Source organism: Cibotium barometz, chromosome 35, assembly GCF_041138505.1.
Source record: "Cibotium barometz isolate CiBa-2024 chromosome 35, ASM4113850v1, whole genome shotgun sequence".
In the NCBI taxonomy this organism is placed as follows: domain Eukaryota; kingdom Viridiplantae; phylum Streptophyta; class Polypodiopsida; order Cyatheales; family Cibotiaceae; genus Cibotium; species Cibotium barometz.
In genome coordinates, this window is record NC_141080.1 from 3690396 (window position 1) to 3705445 (window position 15050).

Genomic DNA, 15050 nt, shown 5'->3' on the forward strand with positions numbered 1-15050 from the left:
GTGCATGTATATCATACTGGAAAGGTGGCAGGTGATCTATGTTGAGACCATGCTGAGTGAGCCACTATATCATCTGTGAATACCATGATCTCCTATCTCCACTGGACGCCTCAAAAGCTCTATGTGAGAGTCGATCTGATGGCATATCTCTGATCCTCTGTATGAAGCAGATCGTCTGAAGAGGGCCTCTACTAGCATAGGAGGTGCAGCAAACTCCGCTCGGACAATGTCATGTAGGACAGAGGGTTTGCTGCGGATCATCCGTGAGAGCATGAGAATCTAAGGCCTCTCTATCTGAGACCATGTGGAGGTGGCGAGCCCAAGTCCCCATACTGCTCCAGCATACATCAAAGCAGGGGTGACTAGTGTGTCAAACAACCACCCCTTCGTGCGAGGCTCCTGGAAGTGTGCCTGGTGACATTGTCTCTCTAGCACGGCCAGAGCTGCATACCCTCGTGTGAGTCTATCCCTGGCTGCTTGTGCCATAGTAAATCTTCCTGGCGGAGTCGCGAACGTAATCCCCAAGTACACATATCAGTCTACCACCTCTACCTGTCCTCCTGCTAGTGTGAAGATAGCCTGTCATCGAACCGGCCCTGAGGTGTGGAAAATCATGACCTTGGTTTTCCCAAGGCTCACTGTAAGTCTCCTCTGTGTGTGCAGAAGTCATCGAGTGCATGGAGATGATGATGTAGTCCCATCTGCGACTCAGAGACCAAAATAATATCATCTGCATATAGCATAATGTGGACTGTGGTACCTGAGATGTCGGAATCCAGCCTGCCCTGGTGCCGCAATCCCTCCTCCTCTGCATATGAGCTCAACTCTGCCTCGAGCACTGCGCCATAAAGTTTGGCCAATGTATGACTAATCATGATAGTCCTGTAGTTGCTGGGGTCTAGCATGTCTCCACTTTGTGGAGAGGCACGATGGTGTGCATAGTCCACTCAGCTGGTAGGCCCTCCACTAGTGCCCTATTAAAGAGGTGAGCAACAAAGGGTGCCAGTGTGTTAGCTGCATAAATAAGATGCTCACTCTGTATGTGTGGTCAGCCGATCTCCCATGCTGTAACCGACGGATAGCTCTCTCTACCATCGAGGCGGTAAAGAAAGTAGAGGTGGTGGTAGGACGGGGCTCCTGTGGCTGTGGTATGGGCGGTTGCTCAGGGATATGGTCGAGGCTCTTTCCATATGTGTGCCGATCCTCAATCGGGGTACGAGAGCGAGGCTCTCTCATCCTGCGCCATGCAGTTTCTGTATCTCTGCTCATAAGAAGGTGGTACATATCCCAGTAATGTGCCTCCTCATATGCACGCCTCTTACGGCGTGTGAGGGTCCGTATCTGTCGACTCACCTGTCTCTGTGTAATGGTCCCCAGTGCTCTCTGGGCACGAAGGTGTCTCTAGAGCTCTCTGCACTCATCATACCACCGATTCTGGGGCATGCTCCCAGATCTATCTGTGTGCGCAATGTGTGTGTGATGGGGGAAGCTGCGGGTGGCGGCCGTGTGTAGTAGAGATGACATCTGAGTGGTGAGTGTGTCTAGGGATGACAACGGATCCATCTGGAGTAGCCCGTCATATACATGATGCTCATATATGTCTGCCAGGTCATGGGTGAAGTAGAAAGTGGTATGCGATGCCTATGTGGGCTGTGTGGGGGCTGGTGTGGAGCTTGCCAATGACAACAAGAGGTACGTGTGATCCGCACCGATAGGACAGGGAGGGATGGTGAAAGATGTCACTGCCTGTGTGGTCTCCATGGACCCCATGATGTAGTCCACCTGTGGTACCTCCCCCTGACCGTGGAAAGCATGTCAGTGCTCCTGAATCCCGCCACTGTCTCATCCCGTTATAAATAACGAGATGGTGTCGGGCTCCCAACTCAAGTAGGTGATGACCATATCTAGTGTTATCCGGCCCCATGTCCTCTGACACCCTGCAAGCTCCCGTGTCCTCCACCTCTAGTATGTGCATCACCTCAGGGTGCTCAAAATCATAAATGTCGCACTATCGGCTCTGTGTCCATGCATTGAAGTCCCCCATAAGGAGGACTTTCCCCAAGTTGGAGTAGTGTATGATCTCATCTGAAAGGGCTGCATATGGTGACTCTCCCAATGGCCCTGTGTCCTCCTCCTCTCTACTCTCCTCCTCTGCTTGACAGCATATCTCGATCCTCTAGGAGAGAAGTAGCATAGAGCAATGTATAACACCCTCTGCCGAGAGCTGCAGTCTGATCCACATGTATCTAGCCTCCTGGTCACGTGCTACCACCCATAGGCGCTCATGTAGCTCTCGCCTGAAGAGTACCGCTATACCTCCAGATCCTCTCGATGTGCTCTGCCATGTGGTCCCCCTGTGTGTAGACTCCCATTGATAACTCTCTACTTTGGGTAGCCCCCTCCTGGGCTCTGGTGTGTCTCTGTAAGTAGTATGATGTCCCGTCCCTCCATGACCTCCTCCATCCTCCCAGGATGTGTCCAAAGTGCTCCATTGCAGTTCCAAACTGCTATGTGTATTTGTGAATCTGGATCCTCCACAGCCGATGTCCCATAGGCTGCCTGGCGCTAATCGATGGCCTTGCCATCAATGATGACACGACCATCACGATAGAATGCTCTCTTGCCCTCTTTCCGGGCCTGTAGGACTCTCGACATGCATGTTTTCCTGTGTTCTATCTGCATCCTTGTAAGGTCGTCATCTAAATAGATGGGATCTCCCTGTAATCCTCGTAGAATCACCCTCTTCCTCATGAAGGTGGCCCTCTCCGTCTCCCCTACAAACTGTAGGATAAGGGCTCGCTTGCACGTTGAGTCTTTCCCGGCTCTCCATGCTTTGGTGAAGGGGAGAGGATCCTCTTCCCTGTAGCCGAGCTTCGTCCCATCCTGATTGCTTGGCTTCGAGTTTCCCCTCCATGTCTTTTGTGATCTCCTTGGAGATCTCTGCTTTGATGGTCGTGAGAGTGTTGCCATTGATCTCCCCTTCTTCTTTCTCGGTGTTCTTGATGGCTACCGGTTCCACTTTCAATGCACTCACCTCTTCCTTGAGTGCCGTGTTCTCTTGTTCAAGTTCCGTGACCCGTACTTCGAGGGCCATGATGTGCCGGTGTAACTTGTTCTCCACCTCATTGAGGTTGGAATCGGATGTCTTCTTGTTTTCCTTGATTAGTGCCTTCATTGCCGTCTCGAGGGCCTCAAGCTTCTCTTGGAGACTCAAAGCCATTCCTCGAGATTATTCCGCACTACTTCCCACAGGCAAGCAGAGAGGAGCGAGAAAGAAAGAAAGAAAGAAAGAAAGATATATTAACGTCTGCAAAAGGCCAAAATTGGCCTATGAGACAAACAAGTAGTACAATGATGTTCCTCCAGCCATCAAGAGGAAAATGTGGAGTGAGAATAAAATGTACAAGTATGACAACACGACCATAGGGGACTCAATAGTGGTGTACAAACGAGAGGGTGTGGATGGAGTACTAGGGCTACTAATGCATCTCTATATGCTGAAGGGGTGATACAAGTATGATATGTTATCTACTCCTAACTCCATCCAGTCCCATAGTCTGGGTACAATGTCATACATCCGATCTGAGGATGCCGTAAATGTCTGGAACATGCGTCCTGGATCAGAGCGAAAATGTGCCAGCTGCTCCTGGACCTCTTGCTGGTGTCGAGACCGGATGGCCGCGATCTCTCTGTGGTGTAGCCGTGGTGTCTGGTAGCCGGCTAGTCTGGGTCGTCGCCTAGCTCGAATCTCCTCCGCTCGCTGAGATGTCACTCCCAATGTGTGTGGCTAGGCTACTGGTGCCAATCTCTGGAAGAAGTCAGTCAACTGGGACTGTCTTCCCCCGCTATGATGTGCGGGTGTCTGAAGTAAGATGTCCCTGTGTCTCTATAGTGCTAGTAGTAGTCTGCCTAGCTGTCTCTAGTCCAATCTCTCCCAAATCTGTCTAAGTGATGTGGTCCCTCTAAAAACCTCAGGATGGCCCTGAAAAGGCTCTCAAACAGTCCCGAAAAAGCTCTCAAAAACAGTCCCTGAAACCTCCAAACACAACCCCTGAACCAATGCCCAAGAGGGAGTGGTGAAGAGGGGAGAAGACCCAGCTGCCATACCATTATTGTACAACCTGAGCAAAGAGAGAAGAATCCGCCCGACCACTGTACCACTGTACGGTCTGCACTTCAGGAACAAGAGAGAGAATGTCAAACTGCTGCCCGCCAGTCACCCAGAAGAGGGAGAAGGTGGCTGTCCATGCTGTTGTACTTGCAGCCTGTACTAGCGCATGAGAGGTGGTGAGCTGGCTTGCCTGCTGTCCACAGTACGACCAGCACAAGAGAAGGAAGGAGCTGCCCACAACTGTCCACTGTACAGGCAGCACAAGGGGGAAAAGGAAAAGCATTGATGTCCACCTGTACGGCCAGTGTAAGGGGAAGAGAGAACTGCCGGCCTGCTGTCCACAGTCCACCTGTACGATCAGCATAGAATGAGAAAACTACCGGTCTGCTCAAGACTGGGCGAAGAGAGTAAACAGAGGCCCTGTACGGCCAGCACTGTAGAAAGAGTCCAATAGCTTCTGCTGGCTGAAGGTCTAAGCGCAAGAGAGAGAGAGAGAACGCCAACTGTTGCTTGAAGGATCTGCACAGCCAGCAGCACCCCCCCCCCCAAGATAGAGTCAGCCAGCTCTATAAATATGGTCCATGCTTTTCCTCTTTGCCAAAAGTAGCCTTGCTTGCTTAAAATATCCCCTTTTTGCCAAAAGTGACCTTGTTTGCTTAAAATAGTACCTTTTAAGCTTTTCCCCCAAACTTGCTCCAAAAACTACAGCTAAGCGCCTTGTTTTGTCCACACAGACCTGTCCAAAAACAATAATATGTCCTCCCCTTGTGGAAAACACTATCTCCTTCCTTTAATGATGAAAAGCCCATGGTACTTTTGTCCATCTTTGAGGCCAAAACTTCGCCGGTATATGCTCCCGCTTTCTTATGTGGAAAACTCCCCGTTCACACCTTGGTTCCACCTAGTGTATAAAACACTGGTCGAGACGGGTGAGGGACCAAATGGTGAGACACTATTTCCATTGCATGAAACATCTCGCTAGAAAGCGCTTGGAACTTTGTATACATATTAAATATTCCAATAATATACAACAGTATTGCCTTGAGCAATGTGTGATGTATTTTCAGCTATCCGTTGCATTGTTGTTTGGTCCATATTTAAGTGTTGACAAGCTTGTTGTTCATGAGACAGTGCCCACCAGCAACGTTCACACCTAGCCGATGGTATTACAATTATGATATCTCGACTTATGAGACTAATTGTCTTGTCCATTTATTTGGACCATGGTTAGATATCTTAACTTATGGAACTGAAATGTCTCGCCCATGTATTTGGGCCATGGTTATGATATCTCGACTTATGGGACTGATTTGTCTCGCCCATTTAATTGAACCATGGTTATGATATCTCGACTTATGGGACTAATTTATCTCACCCATTTATTTGGACATGATTTTGGTGTTGGTATTATGGGGACCGATTTAGTCTCGCCCATTTATTTAGGACCTGGATTCTTTCAGTTATATTTTATTTATGAGACTGTCTACCGGTGTTTTGGATTTATGGTATATGTGGAAGTATTATTTGCGTCAGCTGAGTTTTTCTACCACAGATGGCATCTTGAAGACCCGTAGTCATGGGGAGGATCGGTGCCTTTACGAGAAGAGGTGGTTTACACACTCATGGTATTTTGAGGCTTCTTTTGATGATAGCTCTCATGTAAGGATAATCCCGTATCTCCCATGGGGAGAGTAAGACCCTCAAAGCTTGTACATGATATTTTTCTCTTTGGGTAATAGAATATTCCAAGGGCACACGCAAGGCACAGGGAAGGGGGGGGGGGATTCCGAGTCTCGACCTCTATGTGGTGTAAGATGTGCACATCTCTCTTTTACAATTTTGTGAAATTAAGTGGCATATGTTTAAGGTTGTGGCCGATTTAAGTATTTAATTGCATAATGGTCAAGTGTTTCCGCTCCACTCGGGGTTACAACAACACCGTAGATGGCCGAGTTTGGACATTGGAAGATCTAGTTGTTTAGTCAAAAATAGCCACGCAAACATCCTCTTCACCTGCACAATAGTTCTATGTGGAAATCTGTGTGTCCAATGGAGATAACTATGAACAAGGTTAGGGTTAAAATTATCAAGCTCAGTGTGAAGTGATTTAAGACTGCTTTTATTAGCTGTTGCTTTTATTACTGACTCCAAGTCGGTGAGTGGATTTGTCATTGCAGAACTCCTAGGAAATCAGGACCTAGATCAGGCTATAACCGTGTGTCAATATCCGACACCATGACTATATGAGCTAAGAAATACATACAAATCTAACAATCTATGTTATGGTAACGTTTTGTACATGACCTCATACGCAGACTTATGTTACATGATGATAGTGAGTGCTTCAGGTGTAATGTAATATATGTATAGACAAGTGCATACCTTTATGAAAGGAGCATAAGATGCAGCCCGTGTGCTCGTCTTTTTTATGAACTCGGCAACAAAGACCAAACAACTTTCTCGCCCTTTCTGTATGCTCCTGTCACGGTTGAGCAGCAACCTCTCTACCACATCAAATATTCCAATGGTCCGATCAAACACGGCAGCTAATGCAAAGGATATATCCTCTTCTGTGACCAAGTCTTCACATAGCCGTGAGATATCGCTTATGATTTCAGCAACGTCAGCTGAAGCGCCTCTTTGTGCAGCTTCTGCCTCCTCTCTGAGGGATGCAAAATACCGTAAAAGCTTTTGATCCATTGCTAATCAAAAAGTTGTCACAAAGTTTTTCCAAAGTCTCTGATCATGGTCGGATGATAACCAGCCTCCCATGAATAACAGTTCTGTAAGCTTAGGAAGTCCTTCCAGAAAAGCACTCTTTCATCATTCAAAGCGCTCCGATGAGACCGCCCGTGAATAGGATTGGCTATGGAGGAGGCTGCAGAGAAGAAAAACTAGGGTTTCATACAGGTTTCAGTCGGTTCATCTTCATGCAGGCGGGGACTAAAGCAAAGCTTGAGATGAAGAGAGACATCGGACCTTGATAGCCATGTCGCGAAGAGACCAAACTCGGTGAAGAAGACTAAGTACCTGGTAGCTGGGTATGCCTATGGCGAGTATTCAAAGGGTTTGATCATGATGGAACCAGAAACTTCATGCTGCTGCTGTGTAGAGTTACAATGAAGACGGAATCTGTCGTCGTCTTTCTAAGAAACCCTAGGCTTGATCGAGAAACACAGGCGTACTGCAAAACCTTCGATGGGAAGCAGCTTCAAAGACAATTTGCCCGCTAAAAGTGTAGGCCTCGCTTCTGGCCACGTGGAACGGCTTCCTGGCTCGGACGGTTTCACATGCAACCTTTTTCTTTTTCTGATGAAGAGGAACACACTTTTTTTTTCCACCCCTTGGGAGAATCGGACCAGCTATTTTTATCACCCCCATACAACTTACAAGAGAATCGGACCAGCTATTTTTATCAACCCCATACAACTTACAAGTGACGGTCTCTTGCCAAGTTCGAGTGTACATAATTAACCTCTTACTTGACACGTTGATTTCTATGAGCTTTGTCAAAATCTTTGAAATCTCTATCTGGGTTGTATATTCACAACATCTATCTCAATTGACGTGGCATTTATTAATACAACCCTATACCCGCCCCTCTCCCTCTCACCGGGCTGTGCAACCTTTCACATGCCCACATTCACGTTCTCCATGCCACCCACCTCTCCTTGTCGAGCCCACCCATTTCCTTATCCTAGGAATTTTGCTCATTCACCGCACGGCTACTTCAGACGCTTTTGTGTGTGTGTGTGTGTGTGTGTGTGTGTGAGAGAGAGAGAGAGAGAGAGAGAGAGAGAGAGGAGAGAGAGAGAGAGAGAGACCACTAGAGAACATGTGTAGATTGTTCTTGATTTTGTTGCTAAAATAAGAAACTTGTTGTTTTTACATTCTTATGGTGTAACCTTTGACATTAATATTACACGATGCTAATTAATTAATGCAAGCCAAAAAAGCATTTTCAGGTGCTTATAGTAAGAAGACGTCCCCTGGGCCCTAGCACATATCTCTCTCTAGACCTCTCATTATTGCATGATGATCTTAGCACTAAACCTCCTTGTCTCCGTGCAATCTGTTTTGTAGTCCTGGGGCTATAAGGTTTTAAGCGTTGGATTTAGTGTGCTCGTATGTGTGACAACATCTCCATGTTGGGATCTCCTTTAGGAGACGATCTCGTGATATTATGGTGTCTTGCATGTTTGCTTGACTCAGGGGTGTGATCCTAAATACATTAACAAAGCGGCGTTAATCTTTTTGATGTTAACACACACACTGAGTTTTTTGTTCTTTTTGCAAACAATAAATATGCTCAATTTCATAGACAAATATCACATTTATGAGCTTTTGAAGCTCATCCTTTACCATTTATCCATACTTGGGCTTCAGCATAAGAAACGTGTATAAAATGTAAACCTTCAAGTGTGCAATTGAAGGTTTCATACCCTAGTAGGCCTGTAACAATAGATTCATCCCTTGACAGTCTTTTGTTGGTGTTAACTACCTCATCGCAAAAGGATTTATGAAAATTCCTACCATTAAGCATGCTCCTTTACATATCCACAATAGCAACACTATTCTTGCACTTTGCAACACATTTTGTTGTAGTGTGAGTGGTAGTGAGTTATTGCTTTATGCCCCTCAATTTGTTCTAAATTGCTTCAATGTGTTTCCTATCTTGCTTCAACCACTGCAAGCCATTCCTTAAACTTTCCAAAAGCCTAAGACACCCAAATCTTCCTATTGCAATATGTTTCCTATCTTAGCTTCAACCAATGCAAGCCATTCTTTAAACTTTTCAAAAGCCTGAGACACCCAAATCTTCCTATTGTAATCATCTATCGATGTGAAAAAAATAGGAAGAATTGTAAAGAAGCTCCATCGACTTTCTTTGACGATTATTTAGGTTGCATAAACAAGTACTTCATGCTTTGGTTATCGGTTTAACTCAAACTTCACACTAAGCAAGAAGTGCCAATGCTTTAGGGCAATGTACTATTGCGGCGGTTAACTTGAAACAATAAGTGGAACATTTCTTTTCATGGTCTTTGAATTTTTGAGATTTATATGGAATGACTCTCACATGCTAAGAAAGCACTATCCAATCCCCCCTCGCATCATAAATGACAACAAATGGCTTTTTAATCTTGGGAATCTTAAGAATACAATTCTTAGCCTATCACATCTTTTCTAACCTAGAAAGCTTATTGATATTTGTCATACCAAATAAATATAGAACTATGATTGGTCAAACATGTCAAGGGGCTAGCTATCTTTGCGAAGTCTCTAATGTGTCTTCTCTCATACTATGCTAAGCCTTGAAAGCTTCGCACATCTGTGATGCACACTTGGAATTGGACATTCAAGGATAGCCTTAAATTTTTCCTAATCCATGTGAATATCATCTATGGATATCACACGGCCTAGATAGACAAATTTCTCTTTAGCAAAGAAACACTTAAACATTTTAGCATAAAGTATGTGGTCTCTAAGCTTCTACAAGGCTTTCCTTCAAGGAACCTCATGTTCGATCTTGTTCTTAGAAGAATAAACAAAGATGTCTTCTAATAAGAAAACAAGACCATCTAGATACTCATGTTCAGAAAACAAGAATGAAGTCATCTAAGGAATCTCGTGTTCAGTCTTGTTCTTAGAAGAATAAACAAAGATGTCATCTAAGAAAACAAGAATGCAATCATCTAGATACTCATGATTTGCACATTACTCATGACACATGAAGGTTGCAGGGGCATTTGTCATGCTAAAAGGCAAGACCGTGAACTCATAGTGGCCATAGCGACTTGTGAAGGTAGTTTTGAATGTATCAATGGTTAGAGAAGATCTTTACTCTTCAGCTGCTGATTGACTCAGCAAATCATCAATATGAGTCCATCCCATCCATGCCATTGATTTTTCCAAAGGTTAGAGGAAACTCCATGATAATATTCCCATTGGTATTTTATTCACTTGAACCCTCTTCCTTATATTTGTGATCCTTGTTTTCAAAATGTTGGTTGAATTATTCTCTGTGATCCAAGGCATAATACTTTAACTAACCTGGTAATCATTTTAACTTCAATGTCTTCTTTAAGGTCAATATGGAGAGTCTCTATCTTGCCACTCGACACCCCAAACTGTGAAGCTTCTGATGCCCTAACATTATTTCATTCTTTGTTGAAATACCTTATTATTCTCTGAGTCAATGATCTCTGAACCATTAACCTCCACAAAAGGTGATGCTTTAAAGCTTTTCCTTACACCACTTGATTGCCTTTGTTCATTGTCATTAAACATAGAATGGATGGACTCAACACCCTTTGGCTCCCCATGATCTTTAATATCAAGTATATTGTCAACATGCATCTTGAAGGCCATGGCTCATCAAATGAGACTATCTGCACTATCAGGTGCCATTAGTGCATATTGAACAATTACATACCTCTTTGACAGTTTGAGGACTCCAACACAAAATGCTCATTACACTCTATGTCCCATTGTGAGTATGCCTTCACTTCAATTATTGTGTATTTATATGGTAGTGATGTGTGGATGTAGGCTAATAATGGGCTAGGACACCTTTTCCCTTCAAACAAGGGCTTTTCCCCCGAGCATGTGTACACACTCTTGTGGGTGAATGTGTAAGTGACCTTATCATATCACTGCACTTGTACTTCACTCTTGTGGGTGAATGTGTAAGTGACCTTATCATATCACTGCACTTGTACTTCACTTATTCTTGACTCGTTCTCTGGGGAGGATTTATTCCTCAGCTAGAGGACTTTGTTCCTCAAAGAGGAGGGTTTTAGCATCCTAAAAATCCATACCATCCACCTCCTTTTCCAATACCTCAGTGACTATTGGTGGAGGGTTAGGTTGGATATTTTGAACCATCTCCAGATCATCTTTAGATTCTAGCTCCTTAGTAGGCTGGGCCAGGTTTGTTAAATCTACCATAGTAGGGAGAGAAGCAATTGGTATTTCTCTGTCGAGAAGGGTTTTTGGGAGGTTGCCGAGCATGGGCGCTCTCCCTCTCCTATTGACAGCTTGAAAACCTTCGACATCCACTTCTTTGGGGGGGTCTGCCTACTTCTCTTCTTCTTGGGTTTGAACATTGTTACCCAATTTTGAAGGGCAAGTTCTGATGTAGTTCCCTTGTGCTCCACCATGGAAGCAAGAATTAGGGAGGTTCAAGGGATCCAACCTCGCTCCCAAGATCCATAAATTATTTTAGAGGGAGGTCTTTGCTGTTACTAATATCCACTTCAACCAATGCTTGAGGATGCCATCTCGGGTTCACGTCTGTTTGGAAGTCTTTGGCCCTAGCAGGTCAACAATCAGTTTAAGAAGGGGGTAGAGATGAAGTGGAAGATCAGACAACTCTATATTAGACTAGACATCTAATGGGCTTGGGACCATGAGGGTAGAAATCAAGTGTCCATTTGAAGAGGGAGAGAGGGAAATTTTTTATCATCCCACAAACCAGGGTATTCAGGGCCATAACTTCTGTATGTAAAATAAAAAAGAAGTAGTTATTGGGGAGATATTGGGTCTAAACCACTTCTAACCCATGCATTAGCCAAGGTGTTGAGGGCCATAGCTTCTGTGCGGAAAAGAAAACAAAAGTAGTTATTAGGGAGATATTGGTTCTAAACCACTTCTAACCCATGCATCAGCCAGCTATTTCTCATCTATGTCCCAAGAATTTCAGTTGGGGGGACGAGGACCATGACACAACCCAACAAGAGCTTGGGCTTGGTACGTCGGAGGGTGTGCTGGCCTCCTGTCTCTCAGGAGCTACGCTAGACCCGCGTTGAAGGGGAAGTGGGTGTAAGGGAACGATGTGTATCCTCCATGTTTAGGGGCTTTGATATTTGTCGACAAAGTAGGATGAAGGAATGCAGGCCTAAAGTTAGAAAGTTAGGGTTTCCACCCTTGATTGTCGGGCGGAATTGAAAATTTCGTGAACGATGGGATTCTCAAGAAAAATTAGGAATATTCTGAAATTATTTTTAAAAATCCTAAAATTGGTATTTTTAAAATATCAATGGTATTTTGGCAAATTTAATTGCTAAATTTTTTTTGGAAAAATATAGGTTTGGAATGCCATAAGATAGGTTTGGTGGAATTCAAAATTATGATATTTTGAGACCCTGTAAAATTAGGAAAAATTAAGAAAAAAATCATGATAATTTTTTTTCTCGAGAATTTAATATTTTTGAGAAGTACGTTTTCTCGTGCTGACATTAGATAGATGCGGATTATTCACATAATTATTAATACGATTATATCTGGTATTAATGGATATTTATATTTGGATTAATTCTAAACGATGTATTCATGATTTTTTACCATTGTTTAGCCATCCTTTTTGGACATGTTCCTTAATTTCTTTTGATGGCTATAATTTACATTCAAAGCGTGTTTCACCTTTGACACTTTTCCATGATAATTTATTTTTTCACTTTTTTAAGTGTGGTTTGTGCTTAATTTCTTAAGCGATTTGTTTTGGTGGATTTTTATTTGATGTTTTCCAAGTTTTATATAGACTCGTCAAGTTCTACCTAGATCACTTGTGTCTAGGGGTTTTTTATTGAGATGCTTCTTTTGGCATGATTAATGTCCATTAGATGGTATGCATTGATCAACTATGGTCTCTATGGATTCGAGGAGCTTCTATGCTTTTATCCATGGTTTTATAAGGATCTTTTGATCTTTTGAATAATTACATGTGCTTTGAAGGTAGCATTTGCCTTCGTTTTTTGCACGTAATTTTGGAGTATATTTCTTATACTCTTGTATATATTCCAACTCAGATACATAGTTGCTTATGTATCTAGGTGAGTTATTTTTCTACCCTAACTTTATTGTGTTTTGGGTAGTTATCATTAGAAAGGCACCAATAATTCAAAATTCTTTTCTAATGATGTACTCCATAAGGGTTATTTCTTGATGTAGTCTCAAGTATATAGAGACAGGTTTAGTATGTGAAAGTCTAGATAAGGCCATCTTATTCCTTTTATACAGGATTTTATTCATATTTTCCTAGACGGCATACTAGGGAGTTTTCAAATCATGGTGGTATGGGACGCTAGTGATCCCTCACATATATTATCTTATGGGATAATTTGGGCTCAAGATTGTTGCTTTGCTGACATCACTTAGCATGTTGATCTCAACATTCAAAGACAATCTTATTTTCTAAATTTGAAGTTATATTGTGGGCATTCTCTAGATAAATTTCTTTTATCTATAGCCTGCATGTTTTGATGAGGGTAATCTTGTCGGCATTTTCACTTGTTGAAATCTCTTTCTTTAGAGTTCAAACAAGTTTATCTTGTTGTGTTCGGATAAGGAAATTTGGATTCTTCCTTTGTTGGCATTTTTTTTCTCTAGTTCCGTACTTTAGGTGATTTATATAGTCAACCTGATTGTTTACGGATTGACATATGTGACTCATCGAGACGTTGATGACTCTCTATGTTGATATGGGTAACTCGAGACGTCGATTATTCTATATGCAGATGTGGGTATGTCGGGACGCCGATGAATCCCTGGTTTTTGCTGTTATAATGCCATGTTTTCCTACTTTATTCTCCGAATGGTTTACAACGAGGAAGTTACTTTGAATGTGAATTACTCTGATCATCCGCAGTCTGATGGGCAAACAGAGTGTATGAATCAGATTGTAGAGTATATGCTTCATGTATATGTCTCTAGAAAATCATCATATTGGAAAAAATATCTTCCAATGATGAAATTTGCCTATAATAACAGTTTTACATATACAGCTATTGGTTTTTAGTCCGTGCATACTTATGTATGGGTATCAACCCAGGGTACCTATTGATGTCGGTCTGAAGCTCGGGATTCTATCAGGAGTGCTCATGATAGGGCACGGTTTTATGCTGATAGGGGATGCTCATCTCGGTCTTTTGAACCAGGAGCGTTGGTTTATTTTAATGTTCCTAAATATTCTCAGACTTTGTCAATGGGAAAATTCTCGAATTTATCTCCTAGATATTGTGGTCCATTTCGAGTTATACATCAGATTGGCACGGTTGCGTAAGAACTAAAACTATCCTCAAGAACTCGTTGAAGTCGAAGATTTATCCTATGTTCCACATGAACCTGATATGGTACATGAATTTAGGGAAAGGAAACTTTGTAGTTGACTTATCCTTGAGGTTAAAATTAGGTGGAAAGATAGGAAAATTGAGGATTCGACTTGGGAGTCGGTTAAGATTGTTCAGCGCAGTTCTCCTTCTTTTCATTGCAAGAGTGCAATGTTTTGAGAGAGGGGAAGTATGTTATATGTACATTATGTGTGCTATGTTATATACACATTATGTGTGCATATACTAGGAGGCTAACCCACATTAGGCTTGTGAGCATGGGAGCATGGGAACAAGCTCTAGTGGAGCATGGGTTAGGACTAACCTTAAGGGTTAAGGTTAGGGTCAGGCATCCAAGGGTCACACATGGGAAATGGAAAGTCAAGAGTCACTTGAGAGCCCTCCTATATAATAGGGGCATGGGGCACACTCAAGGGGGCTTGGAGGCTAGGAAGCTTGAGGCTTATGCTATGGTCTCTTGTGTAGAGGTCCATATCTACTCATCTACCATTTCACACTTTAGCTACATGCTATTGGATTGGAGTTATACCTCTTGATGGTATGGGACATCAAGGTAGAGGTATGATGTATTTCATTTATGATTCTTGTGTGCATCCCTTGGGCTCGAGGATGGTTGGGTGGTTGAGTTATGCCTGATTTATGCATGTTTATGCATAACAATTATCTGGAGAGATCTTAGGGTTTTAACACAATTCAAATGGTGTTGAATATAAAAACATTAGGGAAGAGATAGATGAAAGAGCCTGCAGAGCCATGTCAATGATCATGTAGGTAAAATTGATGGATAGGTACAACAAAATCTCTCTTCA

General features: G+C 43.1%; 1 protein-coding gene across 1 annotated transcript in view; it reads right to left on the reverse strand.

Moving 5' to 3' along the window:
- The window catches only part of LOC147618065 (uncharacterized), a 105280-nt gene extending 97929 nt beyond the window's left edge, over positions 1–7351 (reverse strand). The window contains exons 1-2 of the mRNA XM_086775309.1: positions 7091–7351; positions 6494–6989 (exon numbers count right to left, since the gene is read on the reverse strand). Of these exons, the coding sequence (XP_086631435.1) occupies positions 6494–6811 (318 nt within the window). The 5' untranslated portion in view covers positions 6812–6989; positions 7091–7351. The remainder of the gene's footprint in view (positions 1–6493; positions 6990–7090) is intronic.
- Between the last annotated feature and the right edge of the window lie 7699 nt (positions 7352–15050).